This window comes from Coturnix japonica, chromosome 11 (assembly GCF_054131305.1).
Source record: "Coturnix japonica strain WE chromosome 11, WE-NBRP24, whole genome shotgun sequence".
Classification (NCBI taxonomy): Eukaryota; Metazoa; Chordata; class Aves; order Galliformes; family Phasianidae; genus Coturnix; species Coturnix japonica.
Window position 1 is genome coordinate 8,602,193 of NC_140673.1, and position 25,532 is coordinate 8,627,724.

Here is a 25,532-nt window from a genome sequence, read left to right on the forward strand (position 1 = left end):
CTAAGAGCTCAGAACGCACCTTTGACCTGTTTTATTTCACTAGTGGTTATGACAACACTTGAGTGGAACACACTGAAAGCTAAAAGAACAAGCTGGATGAAATGGCTGTGACAGATAAACATGCTACGAGCGTAGAGTTAATTAAGACAATTATCTTGGAAAGGCTTTATATTGATCCTTTCACTTGGAAGTAAGATTAACATCAAAGGAAGATAAACATCAAGAACAAAAGCAAACATTTCCTTGATTAATAATTCAGTCATGCAGGTGCAATCATGGTGTTACGCTGCCCAATCAACAAGCAGAAAATACCGATCATTATTTGATCTTCCATTATGCCATGAGAGGGTTTTATTGATAGAATGATAATCAGCTATAAAACATCTCAAACAGTATTTCCAATAAGAAAAAGTACAAACTAGTCTTAAAAACACCATTAGATAAATTACGTTTAATTTTCTTTTACAGTGAATTGTACACCTGTAAGGAAATAAGGAATTTTCATCTGTCTACTGGCCATGAAAAAGATCAGCACAATTGAAACAAATAAAGAAACAAACATTTATTAGAAACTGGTAGTTTTGTATAGCTAAAAAGGTAAACATTCATTTCTTAAGAGACAGAGAATATACAATTGAACAGTCATCACAGAGGCACATAATGAAAAATGAATTTTGAGGACTCCATCTTCCCCATGTTTGAAAGCATCACCACCATAACTTCCAATATTCATAATGGCACTTGTGCACTATAATAAAAAGGACCAAGTCTGGAAGGTAGACATTGCTGGAGTCATCACACATACAGTACATTGGCTCATTGGTCACAGTCAGACAACACAACCAGGCAACATCACCAATCTGAAAAACCCCACAAGATACAAAGGTGTTGGCAAAACCAAGAAACATTCAGGCTGGAAAGGCTTTGTACATATGGCTGAGTTGGACAGAATGACTTCTCAGTCTTTAAAAAAAGTGCAAAGTCCAAAGGTTCCATAAATGGAAGGCCAAAAGGCACAGCCAAAGCTGTCATTCTCTACAGTCCGATAGAACATCTGATAATACAGATCTTAGGAAGTCATGTATCAGTTTATGATAAAAACAACAACACAACAAGCATGGAAGCACTGAACACAGATATAGACCTGACCTGCTGACTGAAGAACATGGCCCAGTATTCTGTACAAGGAGCAAGGGGCAGTTGTTGATGTGTTCAATTTTGTGTCTACACATGCACATATGGATGGGGCAGCTGTCTGTGTGTGTTTGGCTTTGTGTGTACACACAGAGATCCTCAAAGGCCTTGCAGGAACTTAACATAGGAACTAAGTTCTTCCCGCATGTCATGGTTTTATCCATGTCCATGTAATCCAATTTTAGGCAGTGGTCAAAGAAGTGTTTTTTGAAGGTCAGCATGAGTACAAAGATTATCTCTGTAAATTTGTGATTACTGTAAATTCAGAATTAAGACATCATATAGACTGCAGAAAAAGCATGACAACAGAATTCAGCAGTAACTGTTATTCTTACCTCAATATCTGGGACTGAAGGCCAAAGAAAAAAAGAAAAATCATACCACCAGCCCCAGCTCCACATCCATCCAGGGAAAAAGCAAACAACACAGAAATGACCTACATATAGAAATATCTGTTTTCTACGTGGAGGAAGTGATGCTTTAGTTTTTTAATTTAAATGAGGAACTGTTTCTCGAGTACTTACAAGTTCCCTGTGTGTGCTTCACGTGCTATGTTAACGTGAACCTGACAGACATTAGAGATCCACAGCTCCATTTGGTCACACAGACAAAATGCTTCAGTATTTCATGACCCAAATTTCATACAGAGGACACAGAGCACACAGAAGACAGTGAGGAAAAGCGGATTTGTCCTTCTGACAAGCCATTAAAATCTTTACATAATAACACAATCCCTTATTTGCTTAAAGCACACAGGGGACTGTAACCCTTTGGGAGTAAGGGAAGAAACCGAGTCCAGAACAAGAAGCCTTTTCTCCTCAAGGCAGCTATGATGAGCTTGAGTTCTTGTCTAAATCACTTCATTTCTTCTAACACAGCCAACAGCTAATTCATTATTACCTTAATATCAGATCCTTCACCTCACTTTTAAACAGTAACTTACACGTGTAGGAATGGATCCAGTAACCCAGTAGGCTATTTCTGTTTCTGTATAGTGTGATTCTATAAAACATCTAACTGTAATTGAAAGCTTGTCATATTAGCATTTACAAGTGCAAAAGCAGGTACAACGAAGCAAGATATCAAAATCATTGGCTGTATTACAAAAAACATTATATAAATCAATTGAGGTATTCTAGATACCACAGAGCAGTAGTTTCTCAGGCTCATAGTCTTTAAAGAAGAAAGGTTAGCTTGAAAATAAAGGTGGTGGACTACATTTAATGTGTTACACTATCCCTTCCTGTACCTAACATAACAATTTTCAGAACTTAGACGGCCTTTGATGATAATGATACTAAGTGCTTACTTCTAGAAGTGCAAAATGTTATCTGTGAATGGCTTGAGGACAGGCAGCATGATAAGACAGTCACTTTCATCTATTCAGTATCAAGGCAGTGTGAACTTCCTCTACCTTTGGTTTCATCTGAGACAAATTCAGTTAGAGAAAACAGAAGAATAAAATATACATGATTATATGAATATGTAAGCATATCGTTGATTAAAAGATACAGGATTCTTTTCCTCAATTTAGTGACATTAAAGTGCAATATAGGTATCTGTTTACAAATGGTGATCTAGAAATTGAAAAAGTTTCTTCCCACTGGAGGATAAAAACAGAAGTAAAGAGTCTCTCTCAAGAGTCTGTAATTTTAAGAGCAGATTACTGAAGAAATCATTTTTGTCCTGATAATTCCAACCAAATCAGCAATATCTCACCTTTCTCCTTAATTTCACGCTATTCCTAAATTCTGCTTCATTTTTTCATACACAACATAACTGATACTGACAGCTGGAAGAACTTTCATAAAATTAGGGGCTATGCCCCTATAAAGTCCTTGGATTCCTTCGGTAGCAATAATTCTTTGAAAGAGACCAACCATGTTCAGCTGCGGAGCTCCTCCCACTGATGCTAGAATAGGAAGACAGCGTTATTCAACAGTTCCAGTAAAACCACAATTCTTCAGCAAGTATTAAACAACTGAGTGGCTAGCTTATCATTCTTAAGGCCAACAATGAAAACAGATATCTTCATGGCAAGTCCCTTCAATCCCCAGATATACCAGAGAGATCCATGTGCCTAAACCCCACTGAAATGCATTACTCACCTACATATCAAATATACTCTCAATATTTCAAGCTTTTCCTCTTCCCCCTGCATCCCCTCCCCACCCCCAGGTCTAAATCCTGCCTACAGCTGTCACAAATGATGCAACTTCAAAGAGAACACACAGCAACTTTTCCATAACGATGGGACTCACCTTGAGCCTGCATGCGTGTTCTGACCAGAGCAAGAGGGTAACTGGCTAACTGCCCACATGTGCTGGAAGCAGTACCACATCCCAACAACACAAAAACCCCTGGGTTAGCAGAGCTTGATGCATAGTGTTCTAGCCACGTACTCTTTAAGAGCTGTCAAGATAAAAGATTAAATAATAAGATATCTGCATTTGGAAAAATAAAATAATTGTTTACTATTAAAATCTGTTACAGGTTCCATCCTGAAAAGCATTAAGCTCCCTAAAAGCACACATGTAGGGCTGGAATAAAGGCTACACATAAAGACCTTCCCATGTGGTAAAGGACTGCAGTCTGCAGCAGTTAGTGCCAAGAAAAAGAATTCTTTAATACTCACACACAGCAACAGGCAGCAATGCCCATGTTCTAGTTAATACTTGGGAAGTAATGACCCAGCATGCCACCAGGTGCAACAAAAGCTTATGCATCCAGGCATGTCACTCCATGCACAAGCAGAGATGCAAGCTGTAGGACATAACTCCCATACAGCTCTAGAAAACACTTCCTAAAGCTGACTACAATAGCTACAGTACCACAAGATTTCTCTAGACTAGAGTAAAATTCATCTGTGCATATTAGTTACTGGACATAATTTGAAGCAACACTCAATATCTGAAGGTAGACAAAACACTTTAACTGGTGCTGATGATCGTAAGAGGTGCCAGTTCCCCTTTAAAGGAACCAGTGCAGCACTGAAACTGATCACAAGAACTACAAAGTTCTGGTGACATGCAAAAATACATAAGGAATTCCAATTACTCTGATCCAACTACAAATCAAAAATAGCAAAAACTGAGCATAGTTAAAGGACATGTATCTTAGTATGAACACTACTCAAGTTTTTAAGGCTTGGGCTTGCTATATAAAGGTTATGTTCCCAGCCAATGGGGTCATCTAGTTACACAAGAGCATTGTGTTACCAAAATCTGATACACTGCCTCTTTAAGAGTACATTTCTTGTTTGATAAAATGGAAGAAACGTTAGATGAAACTGTTCCATTTAAGTGTCAGTCTGTACAGTCTCCCTCCAATGAAGGCAAAAAGTAAGTCAAAGTCAGGTGAGTAACAATTCAGTAACAGTTACAGTTCAGTAACAATTCCCATTTATCCAGAGCAACTGCAACACTACAGATGTATTATAAACCTGAGCAACTCTTACTCAGTTCATAAATAAACTAGTAGACAACACATGAGCACACAGTCAGCAATCTGAACTCACCTCATAAACAGCAAGGTCAATCCCAGCATAAGGAATTATACCCAGAATGTTAGGAATATAGCCTTTGTAGAAGGCCTTTACACCTTCTCTCTTCAAGATCTTCTTAGCACAGTCAAACATCCCAGAATACTGCCCTGTTTTACCCACAGCCAACCTGGTCTTTAAAACCTGAAGGGGAGAAGCAGTAGCCTTAGTTACATACATACTTTATTACCATAGTTTATAAATACAGGGCAATAATGCATATCTGCTTACTCAGTGTTCTGGAAATGCTTTGAATTTGGAAGTACAAGTCTTTATGATGACTGTTAAGGGCTGTCTGGTACTAAGCTTCTTCAGACTTTATCATGAATGCAGACAACCACCACAAGCACTAATATATGCTACCTTACAATTCAGTCAAAAAATAATACATAGAAATATGTTCTATAGAGAAAAGACTAGTTAATCCATCAAGCCTCTCCTGTAGCTGTTTTATTCTTCCTCTACATCCAGCTCTTCATCTGATCTGGCTTCCTATCATAACACAACTTCATCAGCTGTGCTCCAGACAAGATCACTCCTTGCTTATGTACATAATGGGAAAGACAGGCCTAATTCAGAAACAAGTCTGAATACGTACCTAATGTTAAACACATTATAGGATCTCTTTTTACCAAACAACATTTTCAAGACACATTTAATAGTATATTTCAAAAAAGACATTCACGCAAAACACAATCATGCAATGCAATAACCCAGATTTCTGGTGCACACAAGTGATATCAACACCTGAATTCCCCTTATCTTTTAAGAAGCAAAAGATACCTTAAAAGGACAGCTATACATACAGAAAAGTGACAGCCATCAACTAGAACAGTGTCTATTCTAATGTGTTTAGTGCTAAAATTCTAAAAAGAAGTCAAAAGTAAAAGTAACAATATAGGATATAAGAGTATATGTATATAAGAGTGTATGTGTAGGAATTCCTACAATACTTGCAAGTGCAAAAATGCCCAACCTGACATCTGGTAATCTGTAAATAGAAGCAAATTCTCTGCTACTAACCTCCATGGGATAAATAGAAGTTTGCGCTGTTGCCCCAGCTAAAGAGCCCGATACAAATCTTTCAACAGTGCCTAAATTTCCATCATCCTTAGTGAGTATCTTCTTATACTGTAAAGATAAATACAAAATATCACATGCTTTTTAGGAGATGCAAGACTTATGCTGCAGTTAGGAGTACAATATAACATGTCTTTTCAAGCTTCACTTATTTTTTCACATATTAATAGTTGTATTTACAAACACAACAAAGTTGCACTATCCTTATTCCAAGTCTATTATCAATGATGCACAAAAACAATCATTCTAGCATGCAAAGATCCTATATGTTAAAGGTGCCAGTCACTCACACTACCGTCCAGTACTCTACAAACAGCCTACAACGTGCTGCCCAAAGAGGGCTCTGACTCTCTTGCAAATCATGATCCTCAGTTGGAGAAGAAAAGCTCAGCTCATATGGGCACCTACAGAGCTGTACATACAGTACCAGACAGGACAAATGCCACTGTGTAGAAATGCACCTAATGTCTGCTCCGAAAAGGCTGAGCAAGAGGAAGGAACAGAATGCTCACAGTTCCTATATGGAAAGATGCCACTCAGTCTTGCAATACCCCAACATTTGTTTGACTTTTTTTTTTTTTTTTTTTTTTGCTTTTATTTCACTGCTGTACAAAAACATGCAATATATTAATTTAGCCTTACCTAAGGGAAAAAAAAAATAAAAAAAAATCAGTTAACTACACCAGAACTGTAGTTCATTTTCCAAAGGAGGATTAAGCCTTAACATGATGTGTAAAGCTGATTCTGAGGTAAATATAACTCAAATCCAGGGTGAGGGCATCTTACACAGCACTGTGATATTTGACTTACTAAGAACCCTACGCAAATCCAGCTAGTAAAACGAGCTAAGGTTTTGGTTATTCTCACTTTGAAGAGAAAAAAAATGAGATTAACACAGTACATCTTAACATATATAGTAATGAAAACTGAACTGCAGTTTAAAATTTATGACAGATTTCACCTACGCTGCTTATAATTCAATGGCCAAATTAGGAAAGTGAGATTTTTAACTAGCAGAAAATAAAGGCTATTTTAAGCCTGAGTAACTCTACATTACTATTACAAAATCCTAAACCATGACAAGAACTCCTATACAACAGTACACATAATAAACAGTAAGAATAATACACTATTTTATATGCTACTACGTCCATTTCTGATTTAGCATCCTACCTGTTCATAAGCCCAGAACTTAATAGCTGTCTCAGGAGCTATTTTGACAACATTTACACCATTTCCCCTCCAAAGTGATCGAACACCACCTTCTTTCAACATTTGTTTAAAACCACTGGCAATATTCATTTTGTTTGATTTTGAACCATGAACCTAAAAAGAAAAAAACAAAACCAACAGACTGAGTGTTAGTACTCTGATTCACTTGTAAAACTCATCACCTAAGCAACCAGTCAATGCATAAATAAACAAGCAAAAAAAAAACCAAACCTATTCACCATTGAAAATTACATTTTTATTGCACAAGTAGAATAATACATGGTCTACATTTTTGCCAGTATCGATATGGAAAACACTCTAATGGGCACAAAATATAGAACCTGTTAAAATGCAACCAGATCACCAGAAATTACATATTCTACTTGACCATCTGCTTTTTGTAGCAGGTCCCTAAAACTGAAATGATATAATGCAGATGAAGTTCTTAGACATTGCACCTACCTGCATCATTACTTTTAGACGATCTAAAGGTGCTGTACCTGTTCGAGAGACAGCACCAGCCACTCCTCCTGCTAAGAGCTGCTTCCACCACTGTCCACTCTTTTTCTCTTCCTCTGTGAATTCATCTGGAACAGTCAAACTATCTCCAATATCCAACACCTATTAGAATCCAAAGCAAAGGGCTGCAAATGACCATCTTATTCCATTACCTCAACTTTATCAATAGTTCTAATTCCAAATTAACCGACCATCTAAGATTATGTAAATATAACTTTAGTTCAACATAAATACCCACCATTTCAAAGATGGCACCATCATCATTAAACATTATGACAAATTACTGTCTTGAGTATGACCCAAAGACATCCTCTCATGGTCAGTAAAGGTTTCCAGAGAGCACTAAGGCTCAAATACTTACTGTCAATGCTAACCTTTCACCAGACAGTCTTCCAGGATTAGCTTGGTAATCTCTTAAGGACACTAACAAGAGATTTCTCTCTCGTGCTAATTTATTCACACATATGTGGGATTCTTTATCCCCCCTACTGACATCTTTCACTTATAATTTTATATATCTGAACAATCAACTCCCCATAGCTGTTGAGTATTAGCTTATAAAAAGACAGCTCTGTGAAGTTTACTCTCATTACCAGTTACCCTGAAATACATAGTAATGATTTTTATTCAGCTATACACATTGGACATCTCATTAACAGTTGCATCTTTGCATTACCATCCAGTATGATCAAAGAACATCCCAGTATTATGCCTTGGAAAGTTTTATCACTAGAGTCTGTATTATTTGTACATGTCATTTAATGGATTCTTTGTCATTTGTGTAATTTATAAGCATGATTAAAACAGAACTGCACCAGAGATAACAAAAAGCTACCTGAAGAAAGCCTATAAAGAATCATGAATGTTTCAGTAAATGATAACAAGTACTGAACTGAAAGTATGTTAGCTGACAAACTCATTTTTACTGTTGCTAACGTTGAGTTCAGACACCACACCCCAGTGAGATCTCTATTAAATAAGCTGACTAATGACTTGCTTATCTGGACTGTAAAAATTGCAGTATGCAGATTACACATAAATCCACAAATACGGTAAGACCTAACTAATCTGAGTACTGAACATGAAAGAGACTTGAGAGAAAAATCTTTTCCTCTTTCTAACATTCATGATTTCCATGCCTTCAGTTACTCAACAACAAAGGGTCACAAAGTATCAACCAGAACTCTCAAAGTATAAAAATCAATAGATTTTACAGATACTATATTCATATCTACCCAAGTTCTAACTTTACATCTACTGACCCCTAAATGCTAAATCTCTAAGTCTCATAAATTTAGGAGAGATTTATAACAAAGATCACAACTACCTTAATAATTGCCAGTGCAGCTATCTCCTCAGAAGAGTCTGAGGGCAATTAAAACCACACAATTGTATAATTATTACAGTCTACAATTCAAAAAAAGCAAGCAGTTTCAAGAGCTGTCAGACAGGCATGTGACATCTCACATCTGCTCTTATCTGAAGCACCAGCTGTGTAACTGCATAGCTGGATTATGCTTGCTGTGATAACTGGGTCATCAGCAAGCCCCAACTAGAACACCACAAGAGACATCAGTATTTCTTCTTTAGGAATAACTAACAACATAACACAATAACAAGAACAGATCTATTTTTACAAGTGATACAAAGCCTATGATTAAAGCACGAGTATTCTTAGCTGCACAAGCTGGGACCATGCCCATCTGATCACAAATCAACTCCAAGTACTCAGCAAACACAGACCTGGTATCTTTTTGGCAAGCACATCTGAATTTAGTCCATGCAGTGTGAGCTGCTCTAAGATCTCACATAGTAAAAGGCAGTCTGAGATGTAAGTGCTGACCAGTCCCTCCAAGTATGATTGGTCTCACTACCTTCAAAGAAATTAATTTTCACCTAACTTTACAGATTATCTCAAAACTAAACGGATTACCCATCCCTATACAAGAAAAACAAAATTAAGTGGATTGTTACTGGCTTATTTACCTTAGTATTTGTTGCTTCAAGTCAGACACTGAGTTGGTAAGAGCTCCATTCAACGCTAACCTAAAAAAACTGTCTGCTTGTTGCTGTACATCCTATCATTCTTAATGAAATTCCAAGGCACAGAAGAATGTAAGAATGTATCGCTGACCAAGGCAACTGTGACTTTGTGGTAATATTACTACAGAAACACAATTACTGAACTGACTTGAATATATGAGTTAAAATGTTTCATGTATGTTTCAACATAACCAAAGCACTGAACAGAAGAATGTAACATAATATCAAAGAGAAATACTGTTATACGTTTCTTTCTATGGAATATCCCCAAGGGAAGATTAATGCCTCTTCCTAGGAATTAATAGCAATTAAAAGGTATATAAAAGCTGTTATGCCCAATACTGGAAGTTGTCCCAGCAGAAATGAACTTAAAAGATGCATTAAAGTTGAACTTACAGTGGAATGTTTCCAATATCGGATTATTTCCTCTATGTCCGTAGCAGGGTTAAACATAAAATGATCTCTCCACTCATTCCAATCTACTGACATTGTCCCATCAGCATCAATACTAAAAAAAAAAGACAAACAAAAGACAGAAAAAGGAACACTTTATTTTAAATATTGACTATCACAACGATCCAGCCTACAGACAATATATGGAAACTTCAAGGGTGTATCTGCCACAATCATTCAATACCATGTATTTCCTACCCCTGTGTATGTAGCGTTCTCCATTTTAAAAACATAAAGCAACCTTTGTTTCTATCAACAATATTTGTACTGAAATAAGGTAGAAAGAATCCCCTCCCATAACCATACACTAAAACAGTGACTAATCCATCTATAACCCAAGAACAGATACAATGTAAGAATTCCTACATAAGTGCTACTGAAGGCATGAGCACCATTTCCAAGTTAGAAATCCATTCAACTATTGCATTCTCTGGATTATACAAAATATGAAGGTAAAGAAGCTCCAAGTATTAATTCCTGACCTTTGCAGGATCTTTTCGGCCTGTTTTTCTGAAATGTTTATACCCAGTATCTTGAGGGACTGGACAACTTCTGATGGTTCAATTTTCCCTTGGAAAAAAGAAGATGATGAGCATATACAATATGGAGTTCACTCAGCTTAACACATTGGTCTGTGACTGCCTCATGAGACTGAATGTGCACAAGTCTGCGGAGTCAGACAACATAGATGACAGGGTCCTAAAGCAACTGACTAATGTGGTTGCCAGTCTGCTCTCCAGTCTGCTCTTGATAAGTCGTGGCCAGCAGAGCTGGAGCACCTCTTGAATGAAGACAGGCTGAAGGAACTGGGCTTGTTCAGCCCAGAGAAGAAAAGGCTGTGGGAAGATCTTCCAATTTAAAGGGAGATAATAAATGTAAGGGAGACTAACTTTTCATACAGGTGATTGGACAAGGGGAGAGGTTCTAAACTAATCTAAACCTTTCCTCCTTTAGATGTCAGGGGGAAATTTTTCCCTCTGACAGTGGTGAGGTGCTGGAACAGGCTGCCCAGAGAGGTTTTGAGTGCTCCATCCATGGAGGTGTTTAAGGCCAGTTCTAGATGGAACCCTTGGCAACCTGATCTAGTACTTGGTCTAGCAGTTGGCAGGAGGATTGGAACTTGATGATCCTTGAGGTCCTTTCAAACCTAAGCCATTCAATGTTTCTAACGTTCTATAACATCTACACAATAGCAGAAAATAATTTTAAAAATTTAAAGAGATGATGCATTTTTATTATCTAAGGACAGAGCGAAGGTAAGAACATTTAAATCCCACGCCCAAATAAGATACAAACACACAGTAAGTTAATAGTAACTTTGTCAGTAATTGATACACAGTAACTTCCTTATGGCTTCACTGTCTACAAAGCAAAGATCTCCAGATTAACAAACCTGGAAGTTCATTAAGAAAAGGAAAAAACAAACAAACAAAAAAAAAAACTTATTTCAACCTACAGTAAACCATAACTGTGTTCCTAGCAGGGCAAAGAAGTTGAGGATTCCCACACACAACTTTTTGTCTCCAATTTAAACAAAACTTAAGGTAACTTAACGTAGTTTCTTCAAACATTTGAACACATGAAATAACAGCATACCATCATTGTTTTTATCCAGGCTTTTAAACGCCAGTTTCATTTTCTTCTCATGATCTTTAAGATATTGCATAAATTCTTCAAAATCTAGTTGTCCATCCTGGTTAGTATCTCCAGCTTTAAAGATTTTCTGTTGGAAGAAAAATTAACATTTGACTTTAAGAAACACGACAACTCACAAGGTAATGACAACACAACACAGCTGAGGTTTAACAAGTACCATACTGGTCACACTGAGAGTCAAGTCAGGAAAACACACGCCTAAGCACACAATCCAGAGATGGTTTCGTCCCCTGAATTTAACTAATTCTTTGTAGCTTCATAACAAAAAGGGGGGAAAAAAGTCCATACTCAAAGAGAGCAGTAGATTTGAATCCCTACAGCTTTCTTATTCAAACACAAGTTACACTTCTAGGGATCAAACCATCTGTGGAAGACAGCCTGGGAGACATGACAAAATCACAGCAGGAAACAGTTCTAAGCCTCCAATTTTCTAGCTCTGCTTGAAGTCCATGATATTCCAGTACAATTAAACTGTCTCTGCTATTCCTTAATCTATGGGTTTATTCTGAAATATAACAGCAATTAACTATTTAACTGCTGACACAGAAAATCCCTCACCACACACACACCACAACATCTTCCACTCTGGCATGTGTTTGCTACTAACTGCCCTACAGATCAGACAGCCTACATATAAAATTAACCATGAGTTGAACACAATATACAATTGCCCGCACCATAGAAAACAAGCCTGAAATACAAAGGCCATGGAAGAGCTGCCTAGGGCTTATACTTTTCACTCAATGAGCCAGGGCAGTGTATAGTCTTTATGTGTGAAAACGCACTTTACAATAAAAGGGAACCTAAACCAATGCCGTGGGGCATCAGTGTGTAACAACTGCAGCATGTCTGCAAAGGCAAAGCACAGAGGCAAGAAATGCCCAGGTAAGCAATCCCTGCACATGTATTAGCTGGGACCTGAAGTCACAGCACAAACTGCTCCATGAACAGAGCAGCAGACAGCTGCAGGATCAGGATGGAAGGCCCAGCAGCACCGCTCCAGTGAGTGTTGCCCATCCTCTTTAAGTGCCCACAGTGCCACTGGCTCATCCGGCAGGATGCAAAGAACAGGGGAAGGAAGTCCATCCCAACAGTTCTGCTCTAAAACAAAAGATTTGTGGGGAAGTTGTGTCCCTTCATTTGGGCATAAGTTCCTGTGTTGCCACTCAGTGTGGGTAACCCCAAGGGGACAACATGCGGTACAAAAGCAGTGTGAAAGCAGAAGTTTCCAAGCTCTTCAAGCCATACTTATAGCATGATGAGCCAAAAACTCTTCCAAACACCTTCTATTCCACAAGACTGCCTTGCACATCTGCTTAGTAAAACAAAAGAATTTGCTCAGTCACTGGAATCAACTCAGTCTGTTTTAATTTTATTTTTTTTTATTTTATTTTTAAAATCCACCATAATTAGTATAAAACCTCAAGAGAGCAAAGTCTAACAAGATTAGCCTACAGACACCCAACATAAAATATGCTGAGAACTCTGGTCTGTTCATTGCTTTCCAAAGTGTTCATGCACATTTGTAATGCCTCCTTAGTCTTTCCTATTCACACACTTAGAAGTTTCTCGTTTAAGCAAACAAACAAAAAAAACATGAAAAACATACAGTACCCATAGGCTTCTCAATTAAAAGGCTCACTCAACAGTGAAATACAGGGCAAATTGTTTAGCTGTGCTAATACAGCACATCACGCACAGTGAAACATATGCAAGGTAACACATACTCCAATAAAGGTGTTTCATCTCAGCTGAGAAAAATATTTCTGTGGTTCTGGCCTTGATATACTTAATATACTCCAGCCTGGCTGTTGTTGCTATCAATAACTTGTCAACCAAAATCTACCCACCAGTTCAGTTACACATAATGCCCGCATCCTATAAAAAACAAACAGGTCTTATTTACTCGAGTTTACGGATGCATTCCTGACAACCACCTTGTAATAAAAAAAAACACCAAAAGAAGACCATTAAGAATGACCTTTGGCAGAGGGAGTCTCTGCATTGAAGATAACACCATCTCAGCCCCTTGCCCAGCACACACAACATCCCCTACCACACAGCCCTGAGGCTCTCCCAGCCAACTGAGAAGGGGTCAGTGACATGAACTCTCATCAAGGCCAGTTGGTACTGCTCTCTACCTGAGCTACACAAATACAGAAGAAGGCAAGCATTGTTCTGGCTCACAGGCACAATAAAGCATAAGCAACATTCCAATTACAAATCCTCCACCGCTGAGGATGACGTGAGCCAAAGAAAGCAGAAATTCCTAGGAGGTTTATAGAGCCGGTAATTAGCTGGAGTGAAGAGGGGCACCTTTCTCTGCATCTGCCCCACAGGCACACTTGACATGGCAGCTAGGAAGCCGTGTGTGTGCACGAGCATCCACCTATCCTGGTCTTGCAGATCTTCTCCAAATTTCAAGCCAGTTTCAGCAGAATAGAAACAGCAGGGAACCGAAATGTATGTTGTACCTCAGCAGGCACATGCATTTTTTCTCCCCCTCATACCACAAAACTGAAAAGTTCATGTAAACAAAAGAAACTTAAAGCCTATAAAAATGTACTCTTTATGTAAGTGCTAAGTTTGAGACTAAAAGCAGTCATCTGCAAGTCTGAGGAGCAAACAGAGCACTCCGAAAAGTGCCTTCCACACAGAGAGCAGAAATGGGCCAGTGGGAGCTGAGCAATCCCTGGGCACAGCCTCCGGAAGCCAGTAGGTGCTGCAGGGAGTGCAGTGCCAGCCTGCACATACAAACTGCCTGTTCACAGCATAAGCAAAAAGTCAGCCCAACTACACCAGGCCATGTTAGACCACGTCTGGTCAAGTCGTGAGCTCCTCCAAGTACAGAGATGCCACAGCTTCGATGGGGAACCAGTGTTCAGTCACCTCACCAATGTCCAGTGAGGAATCAGACTCTGCTGCTCCTTGTTTCATACACTGCCAGATTACATAGTTCACATAGTCACAACCACTTGTCACCATGTCACTTCCTGCTTCACCTGCTTCTCTGGTGGAAAACTGGATGCATTTTTAACATAGGTGTGTTTACAACAATAGAACAGGAACTAGCCTAGGTGCCAGCTGCTGCGTGTGAGCCCTGGGAACCAGTGCTAAGTGTGCCCAACACTAACACCTGCCATGAACTGTTGGACCTACCAGGGAATCACATCACCCTTCAGCAGTTGGCCCAGCCCTGACACACAAGAGTTTCTTTTTTCAAGGGCTGCATTTCTTTTCTCATCTAAAAATACCAACCTTGAAGCATAAAAATCCCCCATACAGTGAAGCAGTGACCAGAAAGAACTGCTAACAACTTACAGAGCTACAAATACTTACAGTATCTATTTAGATCATCTTTCATTCTCGTGCTATGGGCCTCCACACAAGCTGACTAAAACACTGCTGTGCTGACCCTACTTAGCCGTGGCATTCCTTCCATTTTTATTTTTTTTATAACATTTATTTCACTTCTGTTCTTTTTCTGCTGGGTAGTTTGTTAATACCACTGCTTTTCAAGTCCTGCGCAGCAAGGCCACAGGAATTTGAAAGACCAAAAGTAGACTCAAACAGGGAAGAACTTTCTCAGATAAAACATTCCTTCTCCAGAAAGGTTCCTAGATGTGGGAACCTAAGCCAGCGCGTCTGTTGAAAACGTCAGCAAAGTGAGACACCTACAAACCCTGACGTCAAAAGTGTCCCAATGAATTATCACATTACTCCGTGCCAAAGTCGTGAACTTTAATGCATTCACTGCTATAGAAAAGAAAGAAAATGCAAAACACTAGAAATCATAATCCATTTACATAGACTTGTCTTTGAAATCTACACTTGAGCCTTCATACAGTACTTAGTGTCACTGTTTTTGTGTTGTGTGTAAGTCATCGTACGCTTCTGGTTAGTAAACTAACCAAAGTAAAATGTAAAATTAAAGTACAAATGATTGCCAATCACCTATATTAGCCTGTTATTTCAGCTCATTCATACAGCTAAAAAAAACTTCACAGGAAGCAATCCATCAAGAAGTTACTGGGCATTTCTGGCTTCCTATGCTGCTAACTACAAGTAAAAATAAACAGCATTTAAAGATTCAGAATTGGTGCAATTAGCAGTTCATTGTTCTGTAATCTACAGACAGAGCTCCAAAGGGCACAGTCACAGAGACTGCACAAAAAACAAACCAACACCAAGGTAAGAACAGTGAAATCTCTTGGACACAGAAGATTCATGTCTTCTTTCAGTATCCTTCAGATGCCTATCTCAAGGATATTTCTCCATGGCAACGCAGTCATTCCATTCTCCCCCTATCCTGTTCTTTCCATCTCTGCCTTCAAAATAATTATCGTCAGTCATTCACATAACTCTGCATTCCACAATTATAAGTGTTTAAGACTGAAATCTACTGGGACTCAGATCCAGCCACAGCTCAAACACAGGCAGCCTCCATCTTCCCCGGACACACATCCTCCCATACCAAGAACTGATACTGTTTATTTCCCACCTGTATCTGCCAAGACCACACAAAGTCATAACACAAGACAATAATGCAAAACACAGTTGATTAACTCTTGTGACAGTGTATCAGTTGAGGAATAAATATGGAATGCACTCAAAGGGCCTCAAGATGCACCCACATATTACTCCAGCCTCTGTGTCCCAATAACACGCTAACAAGACTGCTGTGACACTGTCAGACACCACCATGAACAGAACCCCCCCATCCTCATACTGTTTGGGACTGTTACTGCATCAGCTACAGTTTCCCCTTCCTGCTCTTTGCTCTCAGCACCTCACTCTGCAATAGGGAAGGGCTAGCCAGTCTTCTCACTGATTCATCACAGGTAAGAGAGAAATTAAAAGATTCACAAACACAGCCAATTACTCCAAGGCAACCACGATCTGATCACTGAGAATGTTTGAGAACCTTTGGGCCCCATCTCCATTACATGGAGGTATCTCATCACACTGCTCCTTCAACTAAAGGGGCCATCATATATCTGGGCATAACTTGACTTAAGTCTAAACCTGACAGTCAGGCCAAATAAGATCATACTGTTCCCAGAATGCAGCTATTCATTCCAATACCATCTTCCTACTCCTAGCTGCAGGACTCGATATATAAATAGTTCTTGAGTGTGAATGGTTGGCTGTTTCTAGCACAAACTGAAGCTTAGAACACGGAGCTTGCCTCCTGCAGGTTTACCATAAGGATTGATTGCAACAGAAGGAAAGGGTGAACAAAAATAGTATAACCACACACACCATGTATGGTGCTCGTATCTAAGAGACTTGCTGCATTCTGAAGACACGGGATGAGATCATTTGAGATCTGATCCCAGCATTTATTTAGTATTACTATCAGACAACTCTCCTAATGAAAATTAACTGTGCAACAGCTATTAAAGTAGTTGTAAAGAGCCATTTGATGCTGCCACCACACTAAACTCCTTCTTTGTAGGCGCTGACATACAGCGTTAGGAATCTTCTGCAAAGCTTTAAAGTTATCCTTTCCTAGCAAGTAACATACCAAATAAAAAAGGAGCCATCCTGGCAGCCCTTAAGAAGCAGACATTTTGGATTTTTTGGCGGTTTACTTTTCTGTCACACACTGACAGGACACAGGTCAAACAGACCGCAAAGTTGTGAGCTTCTGTCACTTTGGGCTAGGATGCCTTTCTATGGAGAAAAAGAATGATTCTTCCTTAAAGAGGAACAAGTGACCCACTTCCAACACATCAAACTGATATCTACTGTGTTACTTCATCTAAAGAGTGTCTCGCCGTACATTAAACATGAGTAAAACTGTCAAGAAAACAAATGAAAGCTTAATTCAAAAGGAGCACATTCATGTCTATTGCTGGAGTGAATAGCAGCTCTGTAACTTCAGAAATTACACCAACCCCTAGAGAGGGACTATATATTGTTTCAGAGCAAAGAGGAAAGCAGTAATAAGAGCATGATCACTAATTTATACTGTCATTTGGGATGGGCCAATAGACTTTGCCAGGAAACAACTTACATCCATCTATTGCTTACCAAAAGTTAACCAGGAGGGAACAGTGCTCATCATGAGGGCAGTGACCAACACCCCCACAGGGATGTGTTTCACTACAAACAGGAGGATTTCTGGGGATCTAACTCAGATGTGCACCTCAGCAAACAAGTGCAAGACCCTGACACCCTGACTCAGCCACAGGAAAGTGCAATCTGCTCTTCTGTAGGATATCCAAAGGTCTGCTCATACCCACATCATCACACTATCAGCAGGGCAGAACCCTTAACCACATTTATAATATTGCTCCATTTCATTTCCTGACTCATTAGTAGCAATTATAAGACTACTTCTGCCTCCCCAGTCATAAAGGTAATGACTAAATATGTAACTTTATCAATAAAATACCTTTTTACCAAGTAGTCTAAAGACATTTAACTGATTTCAACACCAGACTAGAGCCTGAGATAGGGACTGAGTGAGAGAACGTGGCTCAGAGCCTCAAGAACAAGAATAGGAAACAGATGAGTTGCATAAAGGCAGGAAAGAAAGCAGCAGCAAGCCTCACTGAGGATCCCTCACTATAAAAACTCTTCTCAAGTAAAAACTACATGCGCCATTAAAACGGTGAGCATATAAATGCTGTAGTGCACTCCAGTAATTGTTTGACCCATCTCAAAAGCCTAACATGACTCATGGCTTACACTGTGTTTCTCAGGTAACTAGAACAGCCCGTTCCTGCTCCCCATTCCAGCCTTGAGGGTGTAGCTTATCTCAATCGATTTCATGGATTTCACTACCAGTTTGTCCTGCATCAATCAAGGCTTGGACAGATGCTTAGCCCTGTGCTTCGCATGGAAAACATCACACTGAACACAAAAATCACTTGGAACTTCAATTACAAGTTGCTCAAGACTTCACAAACATGTCACTTACGTCTCAGGACTCTCGGTAGACTATGTTGGAAGACTATCCTCATTAACCGTCAGAAAACTGGACACCTATCCCTCTATTGTTCTCTTTAACTAAAAACCCTAAATTGTTATAGTCTAACTGGTACAACAGGTTTTCAACAACTTGTACATAATGCGTGACTGCAGCTCACAACCAGCAACACAGTTCTCATCGGTAAGCAGACCCAACTGTCCCTCCTTAATCAACCAAAGGCTGAGAATTCAGATACACTTATTCCATTATAAAGACGATTTTGACAACATGCAATATTCAACTTGAAGCATGCTTATGACTCATTTACACTCTCACAGTAGCACCATTCAACTATGTGAGACCTGCAGAATCTTTCTCCCTCAAATATCTAAGGCAGAGAGTTACATGTATCAAGAAGAAGGAAGAGACCAAACACTCTGGAAGGAATAGGAAGAGCACCAGGATTAGCACAAGGTCACTGAAATTGAATGGCCTACCCAACTTATCTCTGAGCACTCTTGTCAAAAAAATCTAAGTTCACCTTCCCAATCCTCTACCAGAATCTACACAGTGGCTAACCCTGGCATAGTAATGAGATGCTGACTGCTCTTGATATTGAAATAAAGAACACCATTAAAGTAACAACTCAAGCACAGACTTCTGTCATCCCTGTTCAGCCTCACTGCACCAATGTCTGACTTGAAGTACAGCTGAAATACAAAATCCTCTACACTACTTAGAAGTGATGTCTACTGAAAGATGCATAAAGCCAGACAACACTGCCTAAGCATTGCTGCACACCACCATTAGCAGGAGTCCAACCCATACACCTCACATGACCGCAGATACAAGCCTCCTGCTTTCCAAAATAATTTACATGTCCATGTGCCAGCTCTGCTTCCTAATGAAATATCAGCACAAGAGAAAGTGTTACAACTGCTAAAATTAACTGAGCCCATTGAAGACAACTTCAACAGCTTCAGTAAACAATACCTTATAAAGAGATAAAAGTGAAACCTAGAAGCTGCTCTTACAATGCAGACTTGCTTTATCATACAAATACTCGCACATAATTGGGTATTAAATGATTTTATGTTCTAATCCTGAGGCATCACTGAAAATAGAAGTTTCTCGCCCATGTGCAAGACAGATTTGGTGGTGTAAGAGCACTTCAGCACTTGATGACTCAAGTTTTACTGACTAAAGCTAAATCATTCAGAAAAGGGAATAGCAGGACATCATAGTCACAGAATGACAGAACAGCTTAGGTTGGAAGGGACCTATAAGATAACTGAGTTCCAGCCCCCTACCACGTGCTAGCTGCCACCCAGCAGCTCCAGCTGCCCAGAACCCCACCCAAGCTGGGCTTGAAGGCCTCCATGAATGGGGCATCCAACACTTCTCTGGGCAGCCTGTGCCACGGCCTCACTGCCTGAGAGTAAAGACCTTCTTCCTAACATACTTCCTAACCTTCTTCCTTCCTCTCTTTCAGTTCAAAGCCATTGCACCTTGTCCCATCACAATCGCTACATAACCTACAGCTCAAAGTGGGAGCAGTATCTGTTCTATGGTCAGAAGGTCACTGCTATACACAGGTGCTTTTACATGCAGGAGCTGTGACACCAGCTGCTGCCACATGCTGACAGGACCTGGGCTCACCTGCTTGTTCTGACACCGCAGCCAGCTGCCATACAACTGAAACGGAGGCTTTACCGACACGCTTACTCTGACCTAGATCGTGCAAACAGTGCCAGACACACACACAGCCGCGAGCTACATCCTTCCCTACGCTGGGGCAGAAGCACCATCGCACATCGTGCTCTACGGGCCAAGGAAGTGCAGAGGTGATGTGCGATGACTAAGCCAGGCCAAGCCCATTTGGCAACAGAACCACCAGCTGCCATGCTCCTAATAGAGTTTGCACTCGAGTTACCTCGTTTATAAGCGTACAGCACAGCTCCCGGAGCAGGCCCGAAGCCGGCTGGAGCTCGGGCAGCCCCCGCGGACAGCGCCGCCTCTCACCGTCCCTCGGGGCGGCGGGGCGAGGTCCCGGCTGCGGGAGGGACAGTCGGAAAGAACCGCGCCGCGCTCCTACCTCCTCCGCCTCCTTGCCCAGCGGGATGCCCATGGCCTGGAGGCCCGTCTGGAGCTCGGCGATGTCCACCCTCCCATCCTCGTTGAGGTCCAGCTTCTTGAAGAGGTTGGCGTAACGCGAGTCTCCATCGCGGCTCCCGTCGCAGGCGGCGGGCAGGACGAGACGGCGCAGGAGCGGCAGCATGGCGCAGCGGACGGCAGCACCCACAGCCGCTCGGCAGCGCCCACAGCCGCTCGGCTCCCCGGGGCTGGGCGCGGGCGGGAGGGGCCGCAGGAGGAGCCGCAGGAGGAGCGGGACCGGCCCCGCCCGAGGCGGCCGAGAGAGGCGGGACGCGGCCGCGCACGGAGCCGTGAAATGGCCGCTCCTCCCGGCCCGCCCCACGGCGGCGATAGGACAATACAAATCGTAAATAGGACAATACATAGGCAGCCTCATTGAATTTGCAGGCAATGAGCGGCTGCTGTCTCCTAGCAGCGCAATAACACTACAGTTTGGTAATCGCTTCTTAATCATATACACCGAGATGCATGCGTATACATACACACTAAAAACTTAGCATCTACCAAAATTATTGTTTAGCAGAAATTCATGCAAGTTACTACATTGATTATATGCTATAGTTCAACTGAAGTGCAGCAATGCCTAATATGGATGATTGAGTAAGAAGTGGCAAAAATGAGATAACTAAACAAGCAGAGAACTTCAGTGGGACAATGGCTTTCTTCCTAATGACTTCACGGTTGTCATTTGCACTTGTGAAGTGTCAATAGCCCAAAAGTAAGAGGAAAAGAAGAAAAGATGCACTTATTCTTCCTGAAGAGACAAGGAAGAAAAGCCAGCTGTAGCTTTGACTATGATAAATGTATCAGGACAAAGTCAGGTTTGACTACAATAAATGTATCAGGACAACTGGAATCTCCATCATGCATTATGCTGTTAAAAGCTGTGTGCAAAATCAGTCACAACAACAAGCTGTAAGTCTGCTTCTAGAACTCATATTTACAGATCCTGCTTTGAATTGAAAAGATGGTGGAAGACTGAAAACACAAGTTGTACCCATTTAACCCACATATTTAGATGTGAAGCAGCAAGGAATTCATTTTTCACTTGCCTTTGGTTGCCTAAAAATGAAGTAGTGCAGGTATGTGCACCAAGTTTAAGCTGTGCTACTTCAATATGAACAGCTGATAGGAAGAAGAAGAGTAGGTCAATGTCTCAAACATTTTTGCATACACTGATAGATAATCTGTTAGAATCTGTTAGCTGTGCCTGTGAGGGAGCCATTGTTCTTGCTGAAAGATGCAAACTAGTCTGGCCTAAGCAACCTGCTGTATGACACCTGATACTGCAAACATTAATGCATTTCCAGACATCTGCTTAATTTACATACCTGGAAACCAGAGAATAAGTTCCTGCTGTTATGAAAATAGCACTACCAACATCATTTCTTCTACAGATAGTCTTATGTGACAGTGTTGGGAGCTGCATTATTTATTAAGTTCTTCATTAAAAAGGAGTTTGGAACCACTTATATTCTTACACAGCCACAAAGGGCATCTGTGAGTCAAGAAGCACCTTGACTAAAATACTCATCTAAAACAGAACTGAAATAAAACTCAGTAATAAACTCTATTTCACTGATAACAACACTGAATAGAATCAGAACATTCAAAATATATCTGTTAAACTCAATAAAAGAACTTTTAATTAGCTCATACTAACACATCAATGTTTAAAACACATCAATACTACCCATTTAGAGGAAGTACTATAAATATCATAAAAGCTAAGAAGTTAAAGCAGACTTAATATATCTTATTGATTGACTAAAAGATGCCCAGCTGAATGGCCTGTTTCAGTGTTTGCTCAAGACAACATAGCTCTAACAGTAGAAAAGAAGAAAAAAATAACACAGTGGATAATACCTTTAAATAGTGCAGACTGCTCACTGCATGAGCTAAAAACCATCTCTGGCTTAATATTGTGTGAAGGTGAATAATTTTTAATGAGATCACATCCAGTTCTGCAGCACAGTTCAAGGAAAGTCTATTAGAAACAACCAACAAGTTTACATCACATGAATGAGTGATCTTCAGGATACACACAGTAAATGAGAATATGCCAAAGAGTATTTTAAAAGCCCCAAGAGATTGATTTTACCTGCAAACAGCTGTCTGACCATAAAAATCATTTCTTTTTATTTCTGTTGTTTCACAAGTTAAGTCTGACACACTTCAGAAATACAATAAGTATTATCTGCTCTATCAATACATTATTTCAGTCATTGAAAGTGCCAATTTTTTTTAAGCTTTATTTCCTACCTATTGAAGAAGACTTGTTTTAAGTGTATTAGATTCTCTTATAATGGAATTCTGCGCTTTATTCTTACATCAGTGACAAGACAGGCTTATTATATAACTCAGTGTTTACCCTACATACTATTTTAAAAAACTTTTGGCTGAAGACTATAAATACAGAAAAATCCATACTTTTGACTTTCACAATAAAGGTTACACTCAAAACACTTCAATTCACTACTTTAAGAACATAAATACACAACCCTCAAATGCAAAGAGTAAACTTAAAAGGTAAAGCTTGCACCTGAACTAAAGTCTATGAGATAACTGTTTAAGAGCTTCCTTACATTAATGCAGAAAATAGAGAACAACAAGAGCAAGAACTCCCCTTCTGAGAAAGGGACTGAATAAAACAACACAACTAATAAAACAGCTGCCCACACTACAGAACCTAAGCAAGGAAAACAGAACCCACAACAAAAAAGCAAAACTAAAATCACATGGACAAAGCCTAATAACAGAAACAACATACAAATATAACTAAGCAATTCTCATACTTAGAATAAAACAATTCTAATCTCAAACCTAATACCTACTCTAGCTGAAATCTAATGTTACATTGCAATTAAAATACAAAGCACAAAACACCCACCCAACTCTCCCTCAGGCCCTACCCTACAAGGAACACAAAAACAACAGCTTTGGGCCGTATTTATATAGGTCTCTGGTGGAGGTGGGTGTAGGTGAGGCCCCAGGTGGGGCTACTAAGGGCCTTCACCCCACTAATTAACTCACCCAGCCTTCTAGGAGCATTCAGCTATATAAGGGTCTGTAGCTTGGTTTGGGACCTTAAAATGGCTTATGAAGGTTATTAGTTGTTTATTCCTTCTCTCTTTGAAGGAAACTGTAGTGACTTGCTATTTGCTTTAAGGTATGGTGTGTAAGTTGTGCTTGTATTTTTTTAGAGCAGTTTATAGGTCACCTGTTTGGCATTGAGCTCTTTACTTCTTAGTTGTTTGTTTTGTTTTTTTTAAGTGTTAATGTTCTCAGTTCCTAAAATTCCTCAGTGTTTTTTGAGTGACTGTGAGAGTTTTTTATAAACCTGATTTATTTTTTCAAAATTAAGAAATGCTGACTTGTTTGTTTAGGAAAGGAGTGGTTTCACTTAGCTTGATGGTGAACAGGTCTTGTAATGCATATTATGGGCCCCTAGTGGATGCTGGAAGCATCAGATCTATGTAAGAGTGCTGAGGAATGTGGGATGCAGAGAACTGCTTTAGTGTCTTTTGTGCTGTCCATCCCTATTAACCAACCAACATAGAACTGAAGTGTGTGCTGAAAGTGTTGTTCAGAGGTGGAGTTCCTATAGCAGGGTTACACGAGTAGGTGACTTTGTAGCAATCGGAGGAAACGTGAGTGTATAGGGGAGTTTTTGTTAGAAACAGAAACTGACGGTGGAGTCAAATAGAACTACCCTTAGTTCTTAACTGGAAGATTGTGTTTACTTATCATGTTCTGGGCACTGTAAGGCAGCATAAGCGAGAGTATTTTTGCTTACTTCCTCTTTTAGTCCTTACTTTTTCGTAGGATAGTGCTGTATTTCAGTTAGCTGAGCTGTGCACATCGTTTGTGCTGTCTGTATCCATTTTGGGTGTGTTCCTTTAGCAATGTTTTCACAGTATTTTTTTCTGAATAAGCGGTAGATCTTTTGATGAGTTTTCTGAAGGCTTTGTGTGCTCAGCACCATGCTGCACAGTCCTGCGTGCTCCTTCTTTGTAAGAGCAATTGTGTGGCTATAGGAAGTTATATGTGCTGTTAAGTGATGCTCTGTGAAGAGGAAGTGGAGGTGCTGGTAGGTGCTGACCGTGGTTTGCCTTAGGGAACTGCAGGATGGGAGTGGCTGCTCACTGGAGAAGAGGTGCTGGTTCTGAACTCTCTCTTATGCAGTTTGCTGCGTGGGCGATGCTGGGATCATATCGCAGCACTATTACTGCATGTAAACACAGATATGCGATCTGTGCTTCACTGTAAGTTTATGGATGTCTGTTCCTTGTATCAGAACTGGAGCCAATGCATATGTTAAGAACGCAGAGCTCATCTGCTGTGAAGACCCTGTAACTGGTTGAGTTCCAACAGGAAAAAGAACTGAATTTGGAGTTTAAACGTCAACGATTGCAGGCGTTTTTGAAAACCCCGCATTCAGCACGTCCAACGTCAGCACTCGGCCGTGCCCCATTGGGGCCGCACCCCGCAGGGGCCCTGCTGTGCGGCGGGGCTGCCCCGGCCGGGCTGCACCAGCTCGTCGTTGCCGACCGGCGCCCGCAGCCCCCGCCCGGTCACACGGAGCCGTGCTGCCCGTGAAGCGGCACCCGACCCGCAGCCGTCGGGCCCGAGGAGGGGGCGTGGAGACAGCCGCGCCCCGACCGTTGCCAGCGCGGCGCCCGCGGAGCGGGGGAGCGGCTCCCGGCGGGCGGGGCCGGCGGGGAGGTGCCGGCTGCCATGTAAGAGCTGCGGGGCGGGACC

At 40.6% G+C, this 25,532-nt stretch overlaps 1 protein-coding gene across 2 annotated transcripts; it reads right to left on the reverse strand.

Annotated features, from left to right (window-relative positions):
- Positions 1–547: 547 nt before the first annotated feature.
- On the reverse strand, positions 548–20,961 carry SLC25A24 (solute carrier family 25 member 24). 2 transcript variants are annotated; one of them, XM_015869405.3, is made up of 10 exons: positions 20,713–20,961; positions 11,639–11,765; positions 10,525–10,612; positions 9,986–10,097; positions 7,490–7,648; positions 6,989–7,141; positions 5,759–5,866; positions 4,712–4,879; positions 3,456–3,606; positions 548–3,106 (listed from the first exon to the last, which is right to left on the reverse strand). In XM_015869405.3, exons 1-10 carry the CDS (start codon positions 20,893–20,895, stop codon positions 2,928–2,930), a joined length of 1,428 nt encoding a protein of 475 aa, XP_015724891.2. In that variant the 5' UTR covers positions 20,896–20,961; the 3' UTR covers positions 548–2,927. The 2 variants fall into 2 exon arrangements, with proteins under 2 accessions (XP_015724891.2, XP_085367163.1); XM_085511037.1 differs by lacking the exons at positions 9,986–10,097; positions 10,525–10,612; positions 11,639–11,765; positions 20,713–20,961 and adding an exon at positions 8,874–9,007.
- Positions 20,962–25,532: the final 4,571 nt, after the last annotated feature.

What these genes read in the sequence shown, in the direction of transcription:
- SLC25A24 (XM_015869405.3), bottom strand. Translation starts at nt 20,895, where the DNA reads ATGCTGCCGCTCCTGCGCCGTCTCGTCCTGCCCGCCGCCTGCGACGGG. An exon ending in AGTTCTGGGCTTATGAACAG is followed by an intron (nt 5,867 to 6,988) that starts GTAGGATGCTAA and finishes TTATCTTTACAG; the next exon opens with TATAAGAAGATACTCACTAA. An exon ending in CTTCTATTTATCCCATGGAG is followed by an intron (nt 4,880 to 5,758) that starts GTTAGTAGCAGA and finishes TCTCCCCTTCAG; the next exon opens with GTTTTAAAGACCAGGTTGGC.